We start from the raw sequence: 11,824 nt of genomic DNA, 5'->3' as shown, positions 1-11,824 counted from the left end.
TATTTAATAGAAGTGCAATCTAAACTGTGTACCCATTTTATGGTGTTAAAATGTATCGTTATAACACCCTAATCAGCGGGGAAGTGCCGCTTCTGTGCATTTAACAAATGCTGCACACACAAGGGGTTACCCCCTGACCTGACTGGCAATAGGCAATAGTTATTTAAATGCGGTGATGGTGTTGACAGACCGATAATATTCAAGTTAGAGAGGTTTATAAACTTGTCAATGGAGATCCAGATTACTAGACACTAGCAGCGGATATCCAATTGCAAACAGATCAAGATAAAGGCTTATTTTTTTTCTCTGCAAGGTTTGTGTTCCTTTTTTAGAAAAAAAAAGGCATAAACACACACCCTGCATTTCTCTGGGTAAGAATGATCAGCACAAAAGCCCACAGGCAATCGGGCTTTCCCACTGTGGGAAGAGGGGGAGATGGGTTGGTGGTCTTTTCTCATGTTAATTGCACACCCCTTCCAGAAATGCTCTGTGCTAAAAAGCCTCCTCGTCGTCTAAGTCACCAAAATTCTGCACAAAACACAATTTGTTGAAATCATTCTGTTTGCAGGAGTAAATCATTCCGAAGGAAACATTTGTGTCACAGAAGAAAGCACAATTCAAAGTTGTGCCTGAATGCAGCAGACTAGTCATTTCAATACATGCTTACAGTGGTACACAATGGGCAGTATTCAGGAGAAAAATTGATAATCTTCACGGAAGAGTAATTTGAATGAAATTACACTTGACAAGCAATCTTGAGGCAAAAGAGGGGAGTGAGAGAGTAGGAGCCAAGCTCTGAATTGCCTAAGCCACAGCTACAAGGAAGATCCAGAGGGAAAAAAAATTTCTCTTCCTAAGCTCCTAATTGAGGCTTTTGTTTAATTCTGTGCAGCATCTTGGACTGACAGCAAACAGCAATGGAAGAAAATATGGAAGAGGGACAAACACAGAAAGGTACTGCTTAAAGAAAATACATTAAAAGGCATGATTTTTTTTTCTTGTTGATCTTACTTGGCTAAGGTTGCATGGTAAATGTGTAAGTAAATACCTGGTATTAGTTCGATGCTGTGATTTGGTCTATTCTCTGTTTCTTTCAAAAGCTGCTTTACCTCTGTGAATTACTGGGTATACATATGAATGTGTATGTATGTGGATATATATCTGTGTGTATGTGTGTCTATGTCAGCATATCTATATATGTATGCATGTATGTGTGTACATATATGTGTGTACATGTGTACATGTGTGCATGTATGTTGTATATATGTATATGTGTGTGTGTTTGCATCGCTTTATGCAGATTTATGGCTGCAGGAATTCTGAGTTTAAAATGATACAGAATTGTTTGAAATATTTATGCTGGGTGGATCTTGGACTGTCCATGAGAATTGTCTTTGTTAGCTCTCTTCACACTTCCTTACCCTGTCTGAGCAGGTCATGAGTGTCTAAATTCCAAAGAAAACAAGTTACTTATGTAGAGTGAATCTACAAAGTGAGTCATTATATATATAATAATTTAATATTTTTATACAATATTTTAATTTATCCTTTAAAAAAAAGTTATCCCTAAATCTCTGTATCACCTTTTCCATATCTCGTTTTTTTCCTCCAGTGATCATATTTTTTCTGTACAGACATATGTGTCTTCAGTTTGAAGATCTGATTTGTTTAGGAAAAAGAAAACATGTTGTGAAAATGCTGAGGCTCTTAAAATAAAACAGGAGTATTTGGCAATTGAATGCTTGTTGTTTAGTGAACAATATGCACATGAGCTTTATACTGGGCACCGTCACCAGTCCCTTTATACTGTTGAATGCTGGCCATCAATTAGCGGTCTGGCTGTTTTTTTTCTCTTGCTCCATGCACTGGATCTGATGTCTTTAGTCTAAATTTGGCATCAAGCTTCTGTCTTCCTAATTGCTTATTTGCCTTGGGGGCGTAGGACCTGGCTGTACTCTGTCCTGTGTACATTGTAAGGCCTTGTATAATGCATAAGATGTGGTGAATTGCAAGAGGTAGCAGAATGGTAGTAACAAATGCTTCTAACCTCAGCATAGCTGCCATTTTGAGTCATGGCATGAGACCTAACCTTATTGGATGATATAAATGTTACGGTTGCTTTATTTAAAATATATATGTTTTACTTCATGTGATGGTGATTTTTATTATCCAATTGCATCTTCTGATCAATCATTTGTCCACGTCTTGTCAGAAACTGCCAAGCTCACGCATTAGAAGAGACCCATGAGAAAAAATAGGCTTGATGGAAATGCATTCATTATCTTGACTTATGTTGCTGTTCTTTATCAACAGTAAATTTTATAAAAGCAGTTTTCACCTCAACATATGTGCCTCAAATGAGTTCATCTGGCACATTGTGGGATTTAACAGAGAAAAATGTCCCCATTCTGTACTTGTCGAAGGGTGTTTACATTATACTTTCTTTTAAATTAGTTAGGAGGAAAGAAACAACATTATCAGAACTAAAGTTAATGATGAGTGGAATTTGGACATGTTGTGGGGGGCGGCCGGGGGGGGCGGGGGCGGGTGTTGGGGTGGTGGTCACAAAACTGGAAATCTCAAACCTGAGATTTATCAGCAGCTGTCATGAATAAGGGGGTCTCACACAAAGAGTTTTAAACCACCATCTTTAGGTTGTGTCCTATGGAGGAGAATAGGGTTCAAAGCTGCCAATCAGCAGTCATTTTTTAAAAATCAGTAAGGAACCAAGCTTTAGGAGTCGAACAATTAATTTCCATTATCAATTAACCTGAGTGACTGAATCATGGGAATGTAGACAGAACAGCCATTTGCATTATAGGGCTGTTCCAGACCTATGATACGTTAATGCAGTAATTAGATCTCTATGCATTAAGTCCATTACACCAGCTGGTCAAATGTGTGGTGGACTTAGATATTATAGTCTCATCTATGCAATCCCAGAAACTGGTTTAAATGTTCTATAAATCTTAGGCTACTGAATTTATTGTGTTTTTTCCTTAAAACAGCAACTAATTTTCACCAAATCTTAAGATGAAAATTAAGCTTTCATTTTGGACGGTACACAAATGGTGAATTCAGGTATGATCTCCCCTTGCCTCTGCGCTTGCTGTCATTACCCTTGCAAGCGGTGAACCGAAGTTCCATGTCTAACTAAGGCCACTCCTGAAAATGGCAGAATCCAACACAACCATAGTTACGGTAAATGTCCGAAGTGATTTCGCCCCCTGTGGGATTTCAATCCCATTGATTCCTTTTTGTTGTTATCCACCAACTTCCATTAAGCACTGGGATGTGCATTGGCTCAATTATGGTGAATATTCAAGGTTTCAGTACAGTACACGAGAGTAATATTCTGCGTTCATATTTTCTGTCATTATAACAGTAATTTGTGTGGCATTACAAAATTCTCTGTATCATAGCATAAAAAAACTAGAACCGAACAGGAGCGCATAAGCCACTGTGCCATGATATGGTAAAGCATGAGTTCACACTCAGAATTCCCTAAATAAAAAGTGTCTTCACAGAGCCCTGTGTCGTGAGGAGAAGGTGTCAAGCAGAGGCCAGGCAGTTGCCAACAGAGAGGAAGTGAAAATCTGATGCTTTGCCATATTTCCTATGCCGGTTGTACACAACTGCCACAAATCTGGGCACGGGTAACCTGCTGTTGCTGTTGGCTGGGAATTAATCTGTTCTGAGCCCTGAAAGAAGAGAAAAAAAAAAATTCAATATGGGATAATAGATGAAAACAAAAAATCTCCATGAGCGACAGCAACTTGCATTTATATAATCCTTTAACTGTAGTAAAACCGCCCCAATGCAATTGACAGACTGGTGTAAGCAAAATTTGACACCAAGGCTGGAATTTTACTGCACCCCAACGAGCGGGCTGGTGGCAGGAGGCGGGCAAAACATTGAGTGGGAGGTGGGGGTGGGTGCATGGTGCCATTCCCGACACCTTCCTGCTTCTGCTGCAATTTTATGCGGGGTGGCGGCAGTGGGAAACGGCCTGCCTGTCCCAGGCCTATCAAGGCCCTTAAGTGGCCAATTAACTGCCACTTAAGGGCCTCCTCCTGCCGCCGCTGGTATTTTACCCACATCGCTGTTTGGCCGGCAGCTTCATGAGGCGGGATTTTCTGCCTCACGGAGGTGCAAGTTCTACCCAAGGCCAATTAAGGGCATGGGGGGGTGAAAAATCCCAGCATGGCTCTCCAGGCCCAGTGGGCGCGGCCTCCCGCCCAACGTTAAATTCCGGCCAAAGACTTGTAAGGAGATATTACAACAGGCGACCAAATGCTTGGTCAGAGAGATAGGTTTTACAAAGTGTCTTAAAGGAGGAAAGAGAGGTAGAGAAGTGGAGAGGTTTGGGAGGAAACTCCAGAGCTAGGGCCTCGACTGCTGAAAGCATGGCCGCCAAAGATGGAGCAATGAAAATTGCGGGTATTACAAGAGGCCAGAATTGGAGGAATCCAGAGCTCTCAGAGGAGGTTACAGAGATAGGGAGGGGCAAGGCCATGGAGGGATTTGAAATCAAGGATGAGAATTTTTAAATCCAGGAGTTGGCAGACCAGAAGCGAGCACACAGTAAACAAAATAGCCCTGTTTAAGATTTAATTAATTTATTTTGACTGCCCAAATATGGAAGTGCCCCAAAAATTTATGAGCTGATGGCAGAAGATTGCAGGAAACCCCTGTGACATTTTCTGGCAAAATACAAAAATAAGTGAGTCGAGGGAATGGAAATAACAGCAGAATATGCAAAAGCTCAAGTCAGAACATTAAAAAGATCAGATCATATTTCAGCTGGGGACAAGTTCCACATGGAATATTTTAATCATGATAAATGGATAGGATTCTTGAATGGCCTATGATAAATAAGGAGAGTTGCTAAACTGTGGATTTTCGGAAACACAGAAATGGAGGATCACTATGAAATGTGACTTTTATAACTATCCCATTGTGCTCTTGTAACAAATAATTGTTCAGTTGACACCCAGTTTATTGTAGAGCTTATAAAATGGCTTTGATAATATTTGTGGACCAGTGAAAGTCTTATACTTGACCAGGGCTAATATATTTTTAATTTCAAAGGGGAAATAAACATCACTGTTCTGTGTACAGTATCACACCGTGCTACAGCAGACATATTCAGTACTGTTCTATACTATAGCTTAGGTGTACAATCATATACTGTGCTATAGCAGGAATGCGTTATAGCAGGGTTTACAATGCTATACAATTCAAGGTTATGCTTTAGAAGGAGTGTACAGAATTGTATTGTGCTATAAATTGATACGATTAATGGGAAAATACTGAGAAGTGTAGAGGAAGTGAGGAACCTTGGAGTGAATGTCCACAGACGACATGTGGATAATGTGGTTAAGAAGGCATATGGAATCCTTTCCTTTATTAGCCCAGGTATAGAGTATAAGAGCAGAATATTATGCTGCAACTGTATAACTCATTGGTTAGGCCATAACCTGAGTACTGTGTGTCGTTCTGGTCACCTCATTACAGAAAGGATGTAATTGCACGAGAGAGGGTACAGAGGAGATTTATGAGAATGTTGCCGGGACTGGAAAAATGAAACTATGAGGAAAGATTGGATAGGCTGGGGTTGTTCTCCTAGGAACAGAGAAGGCTGAGGGGAGATCTGATTGAAACGTACAACATTTTGAGGGGCTTGGATAGAGTGGCGGTGAAAGATCGATTCACCTTAGCAGAGAAGTCAGTGACTAGGAGGCATAGATTTAAAGTGATTGGTAGAAGAATTAGAGGGGAGATGAGGAAAAACGTTTTCACGCAGAGGGTGGTGGGGTCTGGAACTCACTGCCTCAAAGGGTAGTTGAGGCAGAAACCCTCAAGTCGTTCAGAAGGAGTCTGGATATGCACCTCAAGTGCCGTAATCTGCAGGGCTATGGATCAAATGCTGGAAGGTGGGATTAAAATAGGTGAATCGTTTTTCGGCCAGCATAGACATGATGGGCCAAGTGGCCTCTTTCTGTGCCTTAAACTTTCTATGATTCTATAGGAAAGGCCACTCCTAGGTGGCATTGAAGCCCCAAAGATTTAAAGACCCTGTTGTTTTTAAAACCTTGGATTAAGCTAAGGCCTAAAAAAGATAATTTTTTTAGGGCCTACAGATGACCAATACTGGACAATTTTCCTGCAAACAAGGGTATCAGCAAACCTCTTGCTCCTTGCCTAGGATCATCCAACATTCCTCTCCGTAGTACCAGTAGCTGAAGGCAAGGAGATCAGTTAGGTTGCCAGGCCCTGCCTTCCTGCCTCTGTTCACATCCAGCAGGGAGGTGACGGGGCAGTTTGCGGCCTTCCCTGCTTAGAAAAAGGATAGACAATCAGATTGTGGATTGGGTGGTATGCCTCCCTACCTGATTTTTCTTCCCATTTAGCTGGTAAAGCAGAGGAAAATCCAGTCCTTGGATTTATTAATCATGGTTGTTTGGCTTTGAAAGTGTAAATATAGTTCAATGTCTATCTAGATTTCTACACAGTCACTGCTTGTTTACTGATGTCTGAGTTTAGGGGTGGAATTTAATTCCCCCCTCAGAAGTGGGTTGGAAGGTGGGGGGCACTGTTGATTCAGGATGGAAACCAAGGGGGGGGGAGGGTGGGTGGAGTGCCCATCCCATTCCCAACTCCCCCCTCTGATTAAATCAAGGATGGGGGGATGAGGACGTCCCTCTCACCCAGAGTCCAATTGAGGCCTGTAAGTGGCCAATTAAGGGCCTCATCACAGCGCCGCTGACATTCATCCAGCAGTGCTGGGAACCCTGCCATGTGGGACGGCCACCCAGTAAAACCAGGTGGCCTCCCTGTGGGCTGGGGTGAGGGCACTCCTGCTTGGGAAATCTGGGCCCATGGAAGGCCCCTGGCAGCCCCCTGATCCAACACGCCCTCTGTCCTCAAAACCCACCACTCTCCCACACCCCTCTCCCGGACCTGCCTAATTGGCCTCAGAGAGGCCCCCCACCACTTAACCTGCACTCTGGGGCTCCAGCACGGCTTCTGGTCCTGCAGTACCAGCGGTGGCCACCACTCCCAGTGGCACTGCTGAGCTGCCAACCCTCTGATTACCCAGCAGCTCTTGGAGGCGGATCCCTGTCCTTATAAGGGGCGGGGACCCGGTACCAGGCAGTTAACTACATGAGCATTGTGAAATGCAGCCTGGGGTCCCCTAAATGACTGAGGCAGGGTTCCCCTCGCCTTTCTGGCCTGGCCTCGGAAACCCTGCTGGCTGTATAAAATCCAGCCCTCGCATTCTGTTGCATTAATTGCTATAGATATGGAATGGTAAGATTGCTAAACTATTTGTGGAGGGAAGGGGAGGGGATTACTGACAGTGCTTGGAACCAGAAGTTTCCAACCCACTTGTGTTCCAGGATTGGTGCTTAAAGGGACTGTTTTGCCAAATTAAAGTTCATTTTTTGATGGGCTTAGTTGTTAGAATCATAAAAAAATAAATAAATGTCATAGATACCTTTAAGGGAAAGCGAGATAACTATATAAAGGAGAAAGAAATAGAAGGATATGTTGATAGAGTGATATGGTGAGAGGAGGTTCGTATGGAGCTTAAACATCAACACAGACCAGTTAGGCTGAATGGCCTGTTTCTGTGTTGCTGTGAAAATCCAACTGCATTGTCACCACATTGGCTGGTAGGATGGTTTTCTGTGACGGACAGACTCTGCATGGTGGCTTTCTAGAAATTTATAAAGTATTCAATTAAAGATTGGTGACAATAATTATCTTGCTGCCACAGGTGCAATGATATTGTTGCATCAATTAGCTCTTACATATGTTCAAAGACCATATTGTGTTTCACAGGCCATTTCACTGCTAAATTGCAGGCAATTGTGTATGAGGTCAACTGTCATAAGCTGAAATCTCTTCAAACATATAAAATAACCAGCACCCAGATTTCAAACTGTATCCGCAGGCTGAAAAGGCTGTTATGTGAGGCAAGGGAGGAGATAGCAGGGGCTCGAACACAAATTTTCAATTCCTGTCTGGCCACAGGAGAGGTACCAGAGGATTGGAGGACAGCGAATGTGGTACCATTATTCAAGAAGGGTATCAGGGATAAACCAGGTAATTACAGGCCGGTGAGTCTAACATCAGTGGTAGGGAAACTATTGGAAAAAAATCTGAGGGACAGGATTAATCACCACTTGGAGAGGCAGGGATTGTCAGCATGGCTTTGTCAGGTGGAGATCGTGTCTAACTAACTTGATTGCATTTTTTGAGCCAGTGACTAGATGTGTAGATGAGGGTAAAGCAGTTGATGTAGTCTACATGGACATCGGTAGGGCTTTTGATAAGGTCCCGCATTGGAGATTGGTTAAGAAGGTAAGACTCCATGGGATCCAGGGCAATTTGGCAAAGTGGATCCAAAATTGGCTCAGGGGCAGAGGGTGATGGTCGACGGTTGTTTTTCCAAGTGGAAGCTTGTGACCAGTGGTGTACCACAGGGATCGGTGCTGGGACGCTTGCTGTTTGTAGTAAACATTAATGATTTGGACATGAATATAGGAGGTTTGATCAGTAAGTTCGCAGATGACTTAAAAATTGGTGGTGTTGTAAATAGTGAGGAGGAAAGCCTTAGATTACAGGACGATATAGATGGGCTGGTAAGATGGGCAGAGCAGTAGCAAATGGAATTTAATCCTGAGAGGTGTGAGGTGATGCATTTTGGGAGGACTAACAAGGCAAGGGAATATACAATGGATGGTAGGACCCTAAGAAGTACAATGGGGCCTTGGTTTACTTGTCCATAGATCACTGAAGGCAGCAGCATAGGTAAATAAGGTAGTTAGGAAGGCATATGGGATACTTGCCTTTATTAGCTGAAGCATAGAATATAAGAGCAGGGAGGTTATGATGGAAGTGTATAAAACGCTAGTTAGGCCACAGCTGGAGTACTGTGTACAGTTCTGGTCACCACACTATAGGAAGGATGTAAAAACAAGATTTGCTGGAAATACTGAGCAGGTCTGGCAGCATCTGTGGAGAGAAAAGCAGAGTTAACGTTTCAGGTCAGGAAGGATGTGATTGCCCTGGAGAGGGTGCAGAGGAGATTCACCAGGATGTTGCTTGGGCTGGAGCATTTTCAGCTCTGAAGAGAGACTAGGGTTGTTTCCTTAGAGCAGAGAAGGCTGAAGGGTGACATGATTGAGGTATACAAAATTATGAGGGGCATTGATAGTTCAGATAGGAAGAAACGTTTACCTTAGTGCAGGTGTCAATACCCAGGGGGCATAGATTTAAATTAAGGGGCAGGACGTTTAAGGGGATTTGAGGAAAATTATTTTCACTCAGATGGTGGTTGGAATCTGGAACGCACTGCCTGAAGAGGTGGTAGAGGCAGGAATCCTCACAACATTTAAGAAGTATTTAGATGAGCACTTGAAATGCCATAGCATACAAGGCTAAATGCTGGAAATGGGATTAGAATAGTTAGGTGCTTAATGGCCGGCACAGACACAATGGGCCGAAGGGCCTGTTTCGCTGCTGTATAACTCTATGACTCTATAAAAGGAAAGATCATAGCTATTTCTGTGATGTCATTCTTGCTTCATATCAACATGAATTCTAATCCATGGGGCAGAACTTTCAACTTTAAAGGTTGGGTCAGACTCACCGTATCAGATAGATGAATGTCACATAACCCATCCGATCCTCCTTTCAAGCTAATGGAAAATAATCACACTGGTGCCACAGATTATATTGATGTTGTTGCTGATCTGCTGCTGAAACCCTTATCCATGCATTTCTTACCTCTAGACTCGAGTATTCCAGTGCTCTCCTGGCCGTCATCTAACTTGCACCGTCTGAAAACTTAAGCTCCTCCAAACCTCTGCTGCGTATCCTAACTCGCACTGAGCTCCATTCACTCATCACTCCTACAGTGACTGACCTACATCGGCTCCCAGTCCAGCCACACCCCGATTTTAAAATTCTCATCCTTGTTTTCAATTCCCTCTGTGGCTTTGCCCATCCCTATCTCTGTAACCTGCTCCAGCTCTACAACCCTCCAAGATCTCTGCACTAATTCTATCCTCTTAAGCACCCTAGCTTTCATTGCTCCACCACTGGCTGCCATGCCTTCAGCTGCCCAGGCCCGACGTCTAAAATTCCTTCCCTAAGACTCTCTGCCTCTCTCTCCTCCTTTAAGGCACTCATGAAAGCCTACATCTTTGACCAAGCTTTAGGTCATCCACCCTAATATCTCCTTATGTGGCTCGGTGTCAAATTGTGTTTGATAACCGCTTGTGTGAAGTGTCTTGGGACGTTTACTGTGTTAAAGATGCTGGACAAATCTGCCACGTATTGTTGCATCACACAATAATGACATCATTGAGCTCTTGCCCTTGATGACATAGTGACTCACGTGTCTTTTTACTGTTAAATGATGTTATGGTTTGATTTAGTCCCAAACCCCTCATCTTCCTCTCATATCACTCATAAATACAATAGAATTACATTGCACCAGGGTCCTCGAGGCTGCAGTTGGTCTTCAACACTATTATATGTTACTTGGCTAATGCAGCCCATTCTCTTGCTGCTGCTTGTGTAAATCAGTTTAAAATGTTTGGAATTAAAATTTCACCGTCAGGCTACAATTCCAGTATGCTTGCTGACAATCCAAATGGATGATCTGCTGTAGATATGGAATAGCTCGATTCAAATTGAATAACTATTTAATAGCTTGATTTTAAAAACTAGCTGGCTCACTGCTGCATTGTTGCAGATAAAAGGGATTGCATTGAAACCGTAGCATTTTGATCTGTTGGGCAGTATGAGCTATTGAGCATTTGGAATCTTTGTTTCAAAGAGCGTATGCCAGTCAATGCATAAAAAGCAGCAGGATGAGGCATCACAACACTTGATGTGCACTGTTGCTATGGTGACAACCTGAATTTGTTTCATGATCAAAGCTCTTCTTCACCATGACAGTTGCCTACAGCCCAAGATTAAGACCCGCTGGTCATCCAAAGGGACAATTTTAACACATAAGGTACATTATATCCTAATCTTCATTTTAAAAGAAATCTTGTTCCTTTGCACTCTTTTTTTAAAAAAAAAAGATGTCCATGGAATTTAGTTGCACTAGATATTAAAATAATGCAGTTGAAGAGCATTTCTACATAATTCACAATTTCCTAGTCGATTAGTCCTGACAATGAAGGTGCAGTAAGCTAAGCGGAATAGATTTTCAGCCTGAGCAATCTGCCACCCTGAATATTAATATTATATCAATGGTAAATCTTTTGGTTCTACACTCTGTTATGAGCGAGCAGGAGGAGTGCACTGTTTATTCTAGTTCCACTTCTCCATGGGTAACACTAGATTGAGTTATAAAGCACAGAAACAGGCCCTTCGGCCTATCGTGGCTGTGCCGGCTATCAAGCACCTATCTATTCTAATCCCATTTTCCAGCACTTGGCCTGTAGCCTTGTATGTTATGGCGTTTCAAGTGCTCAACTAAATACTACTTAAATGTTGTGAGGGTTCCTGCCTCTACCACCACTTCAGGCAGTGCATTCCAGATTCCAACCACCCTCTGGGTGAAAAAAGTTTTCCTCAAATCTACTCTAAACCTCCTGCACCTTACCTTAAATCTAGGCCCCCTGGTTATTGACCCCTCCGCTAAGGGAAAATGTTTCTTCCTATCGAACCTATCAATGCCCCTCATAATTTTGTATACCTCAATCGTATCTCCCTTCAGCCTTCTCTGCTCTAAGGAAAACAACCCTAGTCTTTTCAGTTTCTCTTCGTAGCTGAAATGCTCCAACCCAGGTAA

The 11,824-nt window shown here is 42.7% G+C and overlaps 1 protein-coding gene across 3 annotated transcripts in view; it reads left to right on the top strand.

The window, feature by feature from the left end:
• The first annotated feature begins 221 nt into the window (after positions 1-221).
• LOC137368949 (proteolipid protein DM beta) overlaps positions 222-11,824 on the top strand; it is a 286,372-nt gene continuing 274,769 nt past the window's right edge. Inside the window, exons 1-2 of one of the 3 annotated variants that reach the window (XM_068029315.1) lie at positions 222-313; positions 893-954. In XM_068029315.1, the coding sequence (XP_067885416.1) occupies positions 918-954 (37 nt within the window). In that variant the 5' untranslated portion in view covers positions 222-313; positions 893-917. Of the gene's footprint in view, positions 314-404; positions 440-490; positions 955-11,824 lie in introns of those variants that run through there. The other 2 variants (XM_068029316.1, XM_068029314.1) reach the window with 2 other exon arrangements.

Source organism: Heterodontus francisci, chromosome 4 (genome assembly GCF_036365525.1).
Source record: "Heterodontus francisci isolate sHetFra1 chromosome 4, sHetFra1.hap1, whole genome shotgun sequence".
Taxonomy (NCBI): domain Eukaryota; kingdom Metazoa; phylum Chordata; class Chondrichthyes; order Heterodontiformes; family Heterodontidae; genus Heterodontus; species Heterodontus francisci.
This window is presented reverse-complemented; position numbering and strand designations above follow the sequence as displayed.